General features: G+C 42.3%; 1 protein-coding gene across 1 annotated transcript in view; it reads right to left on the bottom strand.

Annotated features, from left to right (window-relative positions):
• Positions 1 to 264: 264 nt before the first annotated feature.
• Positions 265 to 15,264, bottom strand: part of LMNB1 (lamin B1) — a 52,217-nt gene continuing 37,217 nt past the window's right edge. Inside the window, exons 6-11 of the mRNA XM_028103587.2 lie at positions 14,951 to 15,171; positions 13,871 to 14,096; positions 11,961 to 12,065; positions 8,721 to 8,840; positions 3,565 to 3,672; positions 265 to 1,046 (exon numbers count right to left, since the gene is read on the bottom strand). Coding sequence (XP_027959388.1) covers positions 1,005 to 1,046; positions 3,565 to 3,672; positions 8,721 to 8,840; positions 11,961 to 12,065; positions 13,871 to 14,096; positions 14,951 to 15,171 — 822 coding nt within the window. The 3' untranslated portion in view covers positions 265 to 1,004. The remainder of the gene's footprint in view (positions 1,047 to 3,564; positions 3,673 to 8,720; positions 8,841 to 11,960; positions 12,066 to 13,870; positions 14,097 to 14,950; positions 15,172 to 15,264) is intronic.

Here is a 15,264-nt window from a genome sequence, read left to right as displayed (position 1 = left end):
GGTCATGATCCCAGGGTCCTGGGATTGAACCCCACGTCGGGCTCCCTGCTCCGCGGGAAGCCTGCTTCTCCCTCTCCCACTCCCCCTGCTTGTGTTCCTCTCTTGCTGTGTCTCTGTCAAATAAATAAAATCTTTAAAAAAAAAAAAGCTTAAAGAAACAACTAGCTTAAACAAGAAGCCAAATTATTTTTATGAAAAGCAAAACGAAAACAGTATTTTTCTCCTCCCAAAATTGGGCTTTTTAAAGTTAAAAAAGACAGCAGATTAATATTAAAACAGCGTTTATTTGTTAATGTAACATAGGAAATTAAAGCAAGTTACACTATCTTTAAAAACACAGCTAATGCGTTTTAAGAGAAACCCTTCCCTCCCACCTCCCCATCCCCGCGTGAATTCAGAATCTAAGAGAAGTAACCATAAAACAAAGTTTTGTGGAATCCTTCATCCAAGAGTGCTTACATGATGATTAGGTTAATATTGCCTTCTTACAAAATTTCTCTTTTCTATTAAAAATTTTTGTAGCCTTGATTGTTTATTACAAAAAAATTCAGTACAAAAGTTTGATATATTGAAAAATGACCCCCCTCACAGCACCGTTATATATAGCAGAGAGTAATCAAGAGCAGATTGCTAATCTAGATGGAGCAATCTTCAGATTATACCCAGACACACAGTGGTTTAATTACCCTCCCGTCCCCTTCTCGTAAGAACTTAAAAAAACACACATACAAAAAAATGTCAAAAAATTTGAGGAACCCTTTCCAAACAGTACACAGTTAGTTCAGTGTCAATAATTCACATCTTGCAACAAAGAGTATGGATATGGTTTCTTTTACAAAACTTTCAGTGTCAAAAAAGGAAATTAAGGCCATCAGATTCGCAGCTTAAAAATTCACATAAAGGAAATACAAAAATATTCTGTGCTTCTGAGAAGGCTCTGCACTGCATGTTGGTAAGGATTACCATACTTCTTTATTCTGAGGAAGACCGTTGACTTGAGAAGTTTACATAATTGCACAGCTTCTATTGGATGCTCTTGTGGTTCCCTGATGAGGAAAAGTAGAAAGAAAAATCAGTGCTATGAAAGTAGATGACAGTACTTTCAACTAAGGCAGAGACAGGACAAATCCGTATTACCTGACTTCAAATACCCTTTGTAACCTTGTCTTACAGACTGCTTCCAACAAATTCCAGAACAGCGACACTGAACCCCAGCTGCACATTCAGATCCGGAGGAGCTTAAAAAAAAAAAAAATCTGATCTAGGTCCCTAGATCAACTAAATGAGAATTTCTCATTTAAATGGGGAAGTGGTATCTATTTATATGTAATTTTAAAGCTCCCTAAGTAATTATAATATGCAGCTGAAGTTGAAAGTGGCTGTTCAATAAATAACCTCCTTTTATAACTTGGGAAACAGGAGGTCAGCGGGTTCCATTCTGAACCACATCAGGGACTCCAGCTGGCTGCGTCCTCCGCTTACGCGTCCCAAAGCACGTGTTCTGGCTTCGTCCTCAAATGTGAAGTCAAAATGGCTCCCTCCATTCTTCTCTGTTACCACCAATTCCTTAAAACCTCACGGTCTGACTTGTGACCTACCTACCACCGCACTGGACTGAAACTGGCTTGGTGAAGGTCACAAAAAAACCCTTCTAATCGATTCGAAAGGCCACTGGACCCATTCTCTAATGCAAAGTCAAAATATTTACCATTTTGTCCTCCCTCTTTCAAACCTTGAAATCATTACCTACTCTGATCACAAAAGCTAAAAGCCTCGCACATCTCACTTCTTTTCCTTCTTGCCCCGCTCAAGTTCTGTCACCACGTCCTTATGAACCTCCATTCACGCAGTCCCTCCGTGTCTCTGCAGTCTCCCTGCTGGAGTCAACCGCGGATTCGGTGTCGGCGGCTCCCTGGCTCCACAGTGTGCAGAAGCTATCTGCCCAGGCATCCCGACTGCACACTCACCCCCGAGCTCCCCATTTCCTGTATGTCTGACACACACCCTCCAATACAACTGGACAGATATGCTTGGCACATAGGTCCTGACACATCCCCTGTGGTGAACGGAAGATCACCACAGATTCTCTGCCGCTCCTCCCGTCAAGAGCTGACGACTGTTTTACCCTCACTAGCACTGGAGATGGCCTCGAGACTCACTTCGGCTAAGAGAACATGGGCCTAGCCTTTAAGAGATCTGGTGCCCTCTTTCACCCTCCTGGAAGCCAGCCGCCATGTTATAATTAAGCTTTGGCTAAACTACTGAAAGATAAAGGAACATGGAGAGAAACGAGAACCTTCCAGCCCCAGCCACGGTCGCAGCTGGGGGCAACCGCATCATTAACTTCACTATCGCGTGGAGCAAAAGAGCTAAGTGCCCAGCTCAGCCCAGTCAGACCGCCGCTCATGGCAAGTGGGAAATACTTGTTTGAAGGCACTAAGCCTTGGGGGGTGTGTTAAGGCAGCCAACAGGTAAGTGGAACACCCGCAGAACACCACAGGCTGTCTCCTGCTACCCAAACAACTGCCAGTCCTTCCAAATGCTGGACAAGCATACTTCCCAGAGACCCTGCCAGCTCTTCTGGCGGCCTTAGCTCTCCAGCACCTGCCCACTCCAGCTCTACTCTGAGCCACTTGTCCTGCACCCTGAGGCATCTCCTACGCTGTTACTTTCCTTTCGGTCACTACGATGCTTCCCAGTAAGGGCAGGAAATGGAACTTGTCCTTGTTTTCTTGTCCAAGCTAAGCCTAAAGTATCTGTTCTTAAACAGTCCTCCAAAATGTATGAGGAAGTATCCAAAAATTCATTCTACCTCATACAACCCACTTCAGGTGGTCCTCAACCCTTGCGGCTAACCACATACGAGAACATTTTTGGGGGTAGGACTGGGGCCAATGAAGCAAAACGAAGAGATTTATAAGTCTGCAGACAGAGAGACAAAGTCTTAGAAGGATTAAGGGCAGGAATTCTGATTAATCATCTGACTCAAACAGCTTGAGAACATAAACTGAAGGCTTACTACTTATTAATAATTCCAATTTAATTAATTAAAATCAAATTTGGAGTTTCTTTATTTCAAGAGCTCTCAAAAGCCCAAGCATCAGCTAAAATCTATCTTGTAATTAGATGATTAGGAACCTAATATAGCAAGAATTTTGTTTCCCACTGCAATTGAATATTACTCTGGTTTCTAAAGTTTATATGCAGATACTCTAATTTAGTGATCTAAACTTCTCTATCACAGAACTCTTCAATAATTTTTAAGCACGCATTCCAGCCCATATATACTTATTTATAAGAGATATACAAGTCCTACCTGAACACCTAGGTGCATTATAAAACAAAACTGAAATGTGACATAATAAGAAAACAAATGTTTTACAAGAAGTGCTCACGTTTTCTCCCAGTACTCGACTGCGCTATCTTGAATATCCCCCGAACCAAACCCACCTGGCCAATCACTTACGTGGTTCATCAAGTAACAGGGGGAAAAAACCAAACTCACTATTGATTTTGGTTTTTATGTAACTCTGTCAATGAAACTTAAAAATATTAGAGTTATACCTGCTGGTGGAAAATTTCTTCCTCTGCCAGCACTTCAGGCGCGTCTTCCTCACCCTCCTCTTCTTCGGGGATGGTGGTTTTAAAGACTGTACTTCTCTGAGCAACCTCCTAAAACAAGAGTGGCTCGATCTCAAGTTAAAACCACACTTAAAAATCACAAAGGCAGTTGGGGAGAGGGAAATTTTCTTTGCTTAGCTTTTAGAAACCGCACCTTTCCTACATTAGGGATTATTTTTTTAAAAAGAAAAAAGTGGTTCATCGATAGCTGTAGCTACTGAGCAGGAAATTTTGCATAACCGGTAGCAGCTCTTAGATTTTCAATATTCCCGGCAGGGGAACTACTGCTGTCCTGCGTGAAACACCTGCGGCTACATTTCCCAGGCTTTTGATCCCATTCTGCTCCTGAGAACTCTGTGAACCATATAGCACACTGGATTCTTTATAACACCCAGCATGAATTCAGCTTCAAGATCCTGGCTCCTAGCAGAAAGAAGGCACTAAATAAATGCTGAATAAAATGAAGGTGAAGGGCAAGTGCTGTGATCTCGGGGACCATGGTGGCAACAGTCCACCCTCAGCAACTGGTTCCTCTTGGGAAATGGAATCAAGACAGACGAGCACTCCCTACTACCAACACACTAGTGAAGAAGCTCCCGCATATTCCACACAGAAAACAGTCCCATCACTCACTCACTGGAGGCACGACAGAATGTAACCATTCCCTGCAGAAAGGGCTCACACGCAGGTGACGCTCCTGGACTTACACAATGCAGCAGTGTCTCTGTGTGAGCAGAAGGCTGACCTGATGATCTGGCAGCAAGTAAATGAGTACGTCCTGCAGAGTGCCACAGAGCTGCTCACGTTATTCTGTACCAAATCATAAGGTCACTCAAGAAAGAGAACTCCACCGATGAAGATGCTAAAATTACACCAGTAAAAGCTTATCTGGAATCTAACACACAACCAGCTAGTTTAAAATGGCAGAGAAAGAAAACCAAAAACACCGTGTCGTACAAATGAGAGCTCCATTTTAAAATATGTCACAAAGGAAGCGAGGTGTACACTAGTGTTTTCTGGGGAATTTTGATTACCGTTGCATGGCCAAAGAAGAGGGACCATTCTGAGAGTTTCCATTAGCCAGAAACTTCAACTCTGGGAGCTCAGTCAGTGGTACACACACAAACGGCCATTTCACAAATATCAGCCTGCTGTGACCAAACCCACACTGACAAAAAGGCATGTGAATCCTTAGTTCAATTATAATGCTTTGAAGTAAGAGATCGATTGGGGGATGGCAGCACACAAAACAGAAAAAGGAATTCTCATAAAGATCTCAGAGTACCCAGCTTTCCATAATTCATCCTAAAATGAGGCAAGAAAAGTCAAAGAAAACCTGCTAGAGAATCTTACATTCCAGCTCGGGCAGCTGGTGACAAGTGTACACACCTCATCTGGAAATGCGGGTTCTTTAAGCATGTGACTTAAGAACATTGTCCCCAAATGCAAAACTCAGAAAAAGCAATTTGCCCAACAAAGTTAATCATAAATTAATTCAATTTAACTACTTTTAACGTAAGCATGTTGTTAAGCACTTTTCATTTGATGACACTTAAAAACCAATTAATCTAATGCAGAAAGCCTGCACAGAAAAACAAGTACGCTAAATAAGGTCTAAAAATTGATAGAAAAATCATAAAACAAATTTAGAACCAAAAATTGTTGGGAGGTTGAGGCCCAGGAAATTGTTATTAGTCAAGGTGCTAGTAGATAAATGTCTTTATCAAAAAAATTCCTCTCAGCAAGATATCCAGCCCTATCAAGTGCCCTAAAAGACCCACATAAATGATCTGTCTACAAAATGTATTATCTGTGGGTCCCTGTTAAGGCCTTGCACACATAAAGGGACAGGATTCGGGAGGACTCCAGCCAGCACCAGCCGATGAGCTCACCTCTTCCAGCTCTGCTCAGTCACGACACGCTGACAGCCTGAAGTCCCCACGGGGGGAGTGTGGGGTACCTACGCCACAGAAGTCAGCAAATTGTTACCTACAGATCCAAGCGGTTCTGGTGAGTGGAGGGGCCGACCATTAAACTATGATATCTCTGTACACCTACGTAGTCATCCACATACACAAAAGTTTCATTTATAACTATATTTCCGAAGGTACAGAGAGACTGCTTTCTTATTTCCCTCATAGAAAAACATTCTAGGGGCGTCTGGGTGGCTCAGTCAGGCGTCTGCCTTCAGCTCGGGTCATGACCTGAGGGCCCTGGGATCGAGCCCTGCGTCGGGCTCCCTGCTCAGCAGGAAATCAATCTGCTTCTCCCTCTGCCTGCCGTTCCCCCTGCTTGTGCTCACACTCGCCCTCTCTCTCTTTCTGGCAAATAAATAAATAAAATCTTAAAAAAAAAGAAATTAAGAAAAACATTCTATTTTAGCAAGTCAACATTTGCTCTTTTTAGTCGTCCACTATCCCCCGTCCTCGTTTGTCAAAGCCCCCGTTTTAGCTGGGTCCCCCTCTCTCCCATGGAGATGGGACACATGAGTCACAGGAGCAGAGTAGGATCGAGCTGTTGGAGGGGAGAAGGCAGCTCAAGCTAACTGTGTCCTCTAAACCCTCCCAGGGACTGGTTTAGAGGTGGGCCTGTGACCCAAGATGGCACATACGAGTGACTTCCAGGATGGGAAACTCACAGGGAACAAGGCTCTTGCCCACAAAAAAACAACCTCGAACGATGCACCTCCAGGAGCATCCAGCACCCATGCTGCATCAACCAAGGAAGACACTCAGAAAACAGACACACAGAAGATCCCTGGGGACACTGGGTGAGCCACTGGATCAAGTCCATTATCTCTGGATTTTTGGTTGTGTGAGCCCGTATATTCCCATTATAGATTGCTCAAGTGCATTTTCTGACATTTCCAATGCCTCAGCAAGAGGAAAATACACGTAAAAAATGAAACTAACTTAAGCCAATTATCTACAATCTTACAGAACAATGGTCTTTATGGTGGTAATTATGGACTGTTGCAAATATGGCCTGGGACCTACTAAGAAACATGGTTTCAGAATTAAAGGACTAAATACCAAATGTGACTTGTGTGACAACCACAGACATAAAAACTGTATTCCTGATACTTTCCTCGTTTCTGACCGAAGTCACTTAATAGAGCCCAGCAAGCAGAAGACAGAAGTTGGTTAAAAACAACAGACAATCCAACCAACCAAATAATCTAATATTCAAGGGTTTAAATTATGAAGGGAAACCTGAGCTGTAGTTAGCTCTGTGGAGACATCACTTTAACACCACCTCAAGCTCCATCCCGTTCATGGTATCTGCTTGTCCCCAGGCCATTCTATCTAAGATGTTTTGGGGGCTCTTCAACCTGCTACATTCCAAACCCTTCCTACAAGATCACTCATAACCTGAATCCGGTTTCAAGAGAAACAAAGGGCGAGGTGAGGACTGATCCCAGGGCACACAAAAGCCTGCTGCGTCGGCACAGCCCCACATCACAGACCGTGTCCGGAGCCCCGTGGCCCACCAATGCCGACATCGGGGGGTGCCCAGCACCAGAGCCGCGGTCAGTGCAGTGGGGCAGCAGCGATGGGGAAGGACCCCAACGCGCCCAACACAAGAAACAAGCAAGGGCTTCCGCAGAGAGAGCGGGAGAAAGACCCAACAGCCTGAAGCCCACGAGTGACTGATGGCATGTGTCAACGACGCCCCTCCTGAGAGCCAGGCCGGGTATCGGGGGTGAATTCCCCAGGGCTGCCCCCCAGTCTCACACAACTGTGCCGAGGTCTACAGTGATAGAATCACAGGCCGTTCCCTTCCTGGCTCGGCCTGAGATCACGGGAACTCCTCCCCGGTGGACAAGGGCTCCGAATGAAGAGCAGTCCAAGGACCAGCAGATGCACCCAGTGAGGGACGGATGGGAAAGTCGCCAGGCAGAGGACTGGGAACACAAACACCTCGGACCCCCCACAGCAAATCCTGTTAGTTACTTTATTTCTCTGAACTTAAGGGCAGGTCTGTGTTTAATTTTTAACATTTTTTTAGCCAGGGAAATTCTTACTGAATGCCTATTATGTGCCAGGGAAAAGCAGAATAGGTCCTTGCCCTTGATGTGCTTAGGACTCTAGTGAGAGAGGCCAATGGGCCAAAGCACCAGACAGGGTAAGAGGTCTGCAGCTGGCATCACGGGAGCAGAGAAGGAAACCTGAAGGGGAAGCTGCAAGCTGGCCTGCATCCACAACCCCCCTTCACAGAGCCCCATTTCTGGGGGGTGGGGGGTGGGCTGGTGTGCATGCGTGCATAGGGCACAGGTTGTCTTTACGTTACGGTGAGGGTAGGGAAGGTTCTTTGATAAGAATCTAGGACTGATAGGTTGAAAACAAAAACCTCAAGCAGATGTACACTCCAAAATCTTCAAACTCAAGAGTTTCACAAACATTCTGAGAGCTAGGACCCATAGCTAATAGCTAATAACATAGTTACCAGAAACCAGATAGATACATCCCAAGCGTTTCCCAATGGGTATCTCATTTATGTTATACTCATTACATTAGTATTATCACAGCTCTGTGACTTGTCTTATTATTATCCTCCATTTTAAAATGAGAAGATTGGGAGACCAACCATGAGAAACGATGGACTCTGAGAAACAAACTGAGGGTTCTAGAGGGGAGGGGTGTGGGGGGTTGGGTTAGCCTGGTGATGGGTATTAAAGAGGGCACGTTCTGCGTGGAGCACTGGGTGTTATACGCAAACAATGATCCATGGAACACTACATCCAAAACTAATAACGTAATGTATGGTGATTAACATAACAATAAAAAATTTAAAAAATAAATAAATAAAATAAAATGAGAAGACTAAGAGAGGTGAAGGAACTTGCCAGAAGTGACAAAGCCAGGGGGCAGGGGAGGCAGAAACTGGAGCCTGTGCTCATGTTCAGTGCTCCAAGATACACTCCCATTTCACTCCTAAAACGTGAAGTCGGCTTCACTTTGATTTACTCAGCAGCCTTGGTCTGGTGTAAGCCATCAGTTACTTCACATTTCAATGTGACTTCTGAAAAGAAATCACACTTGCACAAGGAACTTTCGAGTGGAACAGACACTGGAGCGGTACTGATAAAACGGCCTTACCTCTCCCTGAGAATTTTTCAATATAACCTTCACATCTTCACCAGTGCCCCAAGAGTTCTGGTTCTTCCAGATGAGGTCGGTGGGAGGACTGGCTGTGACACCAGCATTTGCAGCCCAGATCTAGAAAAAAGAAAGGACATCAGTTCATCCAGAACCCAGCCCTCCCATATCCTAGTGACGGCAACGTAATGAAGAGACTTGAACCCCTGATTCTAAGTCTCAGAACTGTGTCCCAGCTTCAGACCTGCTGTACGAACTAGCTGTGTGTCCAGGAGATCCTACTGAGGTCTCAGCTTCCCCATCTGATAAATGGGAATGCTGACGCCTAGGGATCTGAGGTGACATTATCTACATTCACCTCCTAGCCCCTCGACATGTCAGCTGAACGTGTGCAAGTGGCCTTATTCTCATTATCCATGAAATGGGACAGAAACGGGATTGCTGTGAAGAACAGGGGATTAGCCACACAGCGGGGCTGGCTCACTGAGCAAGGATCAGCTCTCCCTGTCAGCACCCTGTTAGGGTTTTTATGGGCCGTTCTTCCAAAGGTATCTTCCAGCGGCCAACAGCAGTCAGTGAGGTGATCCTACTAATTCCTCTCAAAAAATCTGCAGCAGACAGCCCATCTAGAACATTCTTATAGAAACTGGTATGTCTCCAAGGAGGGGCAGTGTCACAATACCCCAGGAGTGTCTGAGACTGAACTCCAGAATGCACGCAGGGAATGAACAAATAGCCCATTAATTAATGATAAACAGGACTACTACTGAAATAGGCAAACAAATAATTACTTTTCCCGTCTCATAAGCAAGGAAATTCTGCTATATTTTTAATGCATTTTATTGGCAAAAGAGTACTGGCAGAGTGGAGAAAATGTGAGTTAGAAAACCTAGGTGTGAACCCTGGACAAATCACTCCAGCTCTACCAACCTCAATGTCCTCATGTGTAGGGTTACTACCACCAGTCTTGAGGTTTCTAAAAGACCATACGAAAATAGAGAAGTTTTACACCCCATAAATTATTTCACAATATAAATGGCCACATGATAGCAACAGGAAGACTAGAAATAGCATTACAACTAGAAAGGGACAGGGAGCGTTAACTGCGATAAAACAAAAACCAATTGGATCCAGGCTGTTAGGTCATGTGGAATGTTAGTGTTTTCCTAATTTCAAGGAATACTTTTTCACCATGGTTCATATGGAATCATAGAATTGGTTTAGTGTTAATAATAATCACAAAAGGTCGGTAACCTTACTGGGTAATTTAATCTAAAACTATTATGTTCCAGAGTTATCCTATTCAATATGCTAGCCATATGTGGCCTCTGAGCATCTGAAATATGGCTAGTCAAAAGTGAGATGGTACTGTGAGGATAGCTGTAACTTTGAACACTTAGTCCAAAAAAAAAAAAAGAAAAGGTAAAATATCTGACAAATAATTTTTTATAATGATCACATGTTGAAAGAATAATATTTTGGATACAATGCATTAAATAAGATATAGTACTAAAGTTAATTTCATACCTTTCTTTTTACTTTAATGTGGCTACAAGAAAATTTTATCTTTTTTTAAGGTTTTATTTATTTATTTGACAGAGAGACAGTGAGAGAGGGAACAGAAGCAGGCAGAGTGGGAGAGGGAGAAGCAGGCTCCCCACTGAGCAGAGAGCCCGATGCGGGGCTCGATCCCAGGACCCTGGGATCGCGACCCCAGCCAAAGGCAGATGCCCAACGACTGAGACACCCAGGCGCCCCTACAAGAAAATTTTAAATATGTATATATATATTTCTCTTATTTGTGTTCTAGAGTTTTAAACTGATCTTTGCTATTGCCTGGTACAATTTTATAGTAAGATTACTTATCACTACCATGTTCCAAAGAGCTTATCACATTTAATGTTAGCTACTAAAAAAAAAAAAAAAGGATTACATTTCACATGGTAATTGAGTTCTCCACTAGACCTATAGTATATATATCTATTTGGTCCCTGAGGAACTATATCTAGTGGAAAAAGCAGATGATTGGCATAACGGTTTCACATTACTTTAGAGAGAGAGAAAGCACACTCAAATCTGAATCTTCTGAATTAGAATGTCAGATTCTTTCCACCACGTTATGCAGCTTCCATAAGACACATAATAGGACTGAACAATTTTCTCTCACCGTAATAATTACTAGAGAAGAAAGAACAGCGTGGTTAGGACATTTGTTCCCATTTTTTACCATTACAAAATTAGCATCTGATATTTTCACAATGTGGTATCAAGCTCTATGACACACTATTTAAAAGAGAAGTCCTAACCAGTTTGAGCCTTTGATCTTAAACACTAAATAAGATGTGTATCAATCATAAACTTTAAAATATGTGTTTAATATTTTTTAAAAGGAACTGATAAAAAGAGACCATCACTTCTACATACTTCAGGAATAAAAATGTGGACTTCTTTCACATCTATATCAAAGTCAACACATTGTGTGCAAAATCTACTAAGTAAAAGTAAAGGAATTTTGTATTTGCTCAATGAAGCTACTTCTCTAAAAAGTATGCTATGATATTTAGTGACTATTAAAGATGTGGCATTTCAGAACACAGCAACAGTGAACCATTTAGAACTCAAAATAGAGTCAGAGTGTCACAAAGCCCATCTCTTTTTAAATCTAGAAACTTAAACACTATGTAAAAACCACGTTACCCTCTCTAAAATAGTATGTTTTAAAAAGTGATTCATTACAACAGGACCTATCACTTAATAATTTTCATTCAAAACGTAAGTTCCCTAATCCAACACCAGAGATGGTGACTAAGGGTGAGGTGGGACCTGGACAACAAAACACTACCCAGATGATGCGGAGGGTCACCCAAGGCTGATGACTGTTGTGTTAAGGCATACCTTAGCATTAACAGATTATCCTCCTAATAGTTCTTTATGCCAAGCAGTATCTCCTGAATCAGACTGGGCTACAATCAGTCAAGAGACAGCTGTTTTATATCTACTGGAGTAGACAAAATAAAAAGAATTCAAAGGTCAATACTTTCACTTTTAATAGTCAATTACCGCTCTCAATAAGATAGAATTTTTAAAATCTTTAATAGCACTTGTAATTCCCTAATCATGTCAAAGATTTTTTAATGCCCATTTCTAAAATGCTTCTCTTTAAGCCAAGAATTTTCTTGAATCACTTTAACTGTTTGTTAAGACAGCGAAGTTAAATTAAATGATGATAAATTCACTTACTGTAACAGTCTGGCCTGCCTTCAGCACATATCTTGAGGTATATTTGTAGCTGACTGATGTGTCTCCAATTTTTCTGATCATTTCCCAGCCTCCCATTGGCTGATCCTATTCATAAACAGAGCAAAACAAGGTCACATCGAGTATACAGAAAGTGATGGCTAATCAAATGAATTTACACAGGCAGTTAAGCTAAGACAGCTCTGTGGCTGTCTTTCCCGGATTCTTATTTTCCTACCATAAAAAGAAAACATGGTTTTGTCATTCAGCAAAACAGTATCTTCAACAATGCTGCAGTTTTAATATTAAGGTACTTAATTTTAAAAAAGACAAAACTGGAAGAAAAGGGATGTGAACCAAACTAAATGGTCCGTATTCACTGCTAGATTGGGTGGGTCTATGATATTACAATACAATCTAGCAGTCATAATCACGATTATAAACATCTAATATTTGATTACTTTAAGCTTTAAAAAATACAGACACAAAAGGGCGCCTGGGTGGCTCAGTTGGTTAAGTGTCTGCCTTCAGCTCAAGTCATGATCCTGGAGTCCCGGCATGGAATCGCGGGATCAAGCCCCACTTCGGGCTCCCTGCTCAGTGGAGAGCCTGCTTCTCCCCCTGCCCCTTACCCTGCTCGTGCTCTCTCTCTTTCTCTCTCTCTCTCAAATAAATAAATAAAATCTTAATAAAATACAGACAAATAAGCTTAAAAACAGATGGAAGAAAATATAACCCTTTTCTTCTGCACCTATCCCACTTCTGCCCACACTTAACTCCCTTATCTCAAAGCATAAGGGGCTGAAAAAGGGTCAGTGATGCAATGACCAGTCCCAAGTGATGGCTATCATTTCTGGTCCCCAAGCTGCCAAGGGCTGCCGGGCACCTGAGGAAAGGTGCAGGGTATTTGAAGCAACTAGCTGCACTAATCTATACCCATCTCTAACTCAAAGACAAGAATAAACCAGGCTGAAAGCCAGCTTTAGAATAACTCAGCACAGGGCTGTTATGCCTTTTGAAAAACAGCCAAACTACAACAATGAAGCAGCAGAGGCTACTGTTGTTCTTTGGCTTTTAAAGTCGTGACTAAGAGGGCTTGGAGCCTATTCTCTTTAGTACGTGAACTGCTAGCTTGCCTTTGCCCATCCAAATTATTTACTCATCCACACACAAGACAGAGGAGAAAAGGAATGCTTTTCACAAACAACATGTGACAAATCCTGAACACATGCTTCAGAAAGTGACATCCATCCCACTGCATGTCCACGAACCCCTAGACCTGCCTTCCAGCATCATCTCACACCCCTCCACGACCTCCAGCTCCATGATGCCTAGCCAGGGAGGACCTTCACTACTGAGCTCTCAAAGACCCCAGCTCGAAACCTCAGAATTCCCTATGAATATTTTGTTTACTTTTAAACAAATAATTTCAAGATAGGGCTCCATACTATTCTTCAGACAAACAAATCATTAGTATTCACTCATTTATCCAGAGAGAAAAATACTCCCTGCACATATCTGAGTCTGGGCTCGCATTTCCTTCCTTTGCTGAGGTTAACAGCTATGAAAGAATATCTCCCATTTACACTCACAACTCCAATTTTTCCACAAGTCTGGCTAGGGCGGGGAGTAAGAGTAACTTATCCTTAGGAAGGCCACTGTGCAAGAATGACCAAGTGTGGAAAAAAGCTCTGGCTCTGTAAAAAAACATTAAGGAAGAAAACCTTTAAGCCAGTAAGTGTAGCATCTCCTCTTCCTCTATTTTAAGGTATACTTTACTTCACGAATATAATTTACTTCATTCTTGTGAAGACTACGAATCCAAATAAAGTCTGAGGCATTAAGGCAATTGCGAAATCATCTCTACCAGTCAGCAAAGCCTTCCTGGAGAAAAGGGGGGGTCAGTTTCTCACCTGTTCGGAAGTGTTCTTCAGGCGGATAAATTTCCCATCAACATCTATCTCTTCAATGCAGACATTCCCGGTGGCTGAGGCAGAGTGAGAGATGCTAACGCTACTGCTCGCCTCGGACTCTTCCACATCGACTCTCTTCCGCTTTCCTCTAGTTGTGCGCACGCTCCGACTAGAGGATGCTCGGGATACTGTCACACGAGAAGAAGGGCTTGGAGAGAGTTTCAATCTACATGGGAAAAACAAACATTCCATTTATAAGACACTTATGCCCTTCCTACTTTAGAAAAAAGGACATTAATAGCCTGCACATGCATTTCTTTTCCTGCATGTGCATTTCTAAAGCAAAACATTACTGAAGATCTGCTGGACAAGGCCAATATACTTCTTAACTAAGATAAGCTTATTTGTGCTAACATGTGCATCACACTATTCTTTAAAAAAGCAATAATTTGAATGTTTTCCCTAGGAACAGAATATAATCACTGTGCAGGAATTGTGGAAAACACAGGGGCAGGAACCAACCCACCTACCACCACCCTACCACAACCACTGTTCTGTTTGGTATACTTTTCCTGATTTTTTCATACCTGTGTTTTCTTTTCATAAAACTACAATCACAATGCATGTAACAATGAAACTGAATGGCTTCCTATTCTAAATCAGACACTTTCCCTTAGAAACTTTTTCTAAGAACAGGTATCAAAGGATTTATACATTAACCAGATTTGAAAAGTGACTATAACGTCTCTTTCAGAAAACTAAGTATTTTACAAAATATTAAATAATCAAAAGCTCAAGAAAAATACTCCATATCTTACAACAGTCCAGCATTTAAAATAATATTAATAAGACTCCTTAAACAATATTTTTTGTTGTTTTGGTAGAAATATGATCCATATCTATTTACCTCTACACCTAGATGTTAAAAAATAACAGAGAAAATACTTTATTTTGCCTGAAATTGCCTTAAATGTTAAAATAAAATTTTTGCAAAGGCCCAACCCTAGTTATTACTCTTTAAATAAAAAGGGTGGGGGCAAGAAGCAAACTGTGAGGTAGAGGGACACCTGAGGCGCTTACCTCTCCTCTTCGCCCTCTAGGAGCTTCCTGTAAGCACTGATTTCCATGTCCAGGGCTAACTTGACATCGAGAAGTTGTTCATAATCGTTCAGCTGTTGCTGCATCTGATCCCTTATTTCCGCCATCTCCCGCTCTTTGTCAGACAGCATGCGCCGAGAGTTGTCTCTTTCTTTAGCAAGCAAGTCCTCCAGCTCCTGAATCCTCTCCAAACATGCTCTAGACTTCAGAGTCAAGGGAACACATTTACTTTCGAGGAACATTCCAACACTAACACAAAGCAGCTATTTTTAAACCATTTCCTGGACGGGAAAACA

The sequence above is a fragment of the Eumetopias jubatus genome, unplaced genomic scaffold (genome assembly GCF_037043125.1).
Source record: "Eumetopias jubatus isolate StellerSeaLion01/CBP00866 unplaced genomic scaffold, mEumJub1_p1.0 scaffold_5, whole genome shotgun sequence".
Taxonomy (NCBI): Eukaryota; Metazoa; Chordata; class Mammalia; order Carnivora; family Otariidae; genus Eumetopias; species Eumetopias jubatus.
The sequence above is the reverse complement of the archived record's forward strand: the minus strand, read 5'-3'. Positions and strand labels throughout refer to the sequence as shown.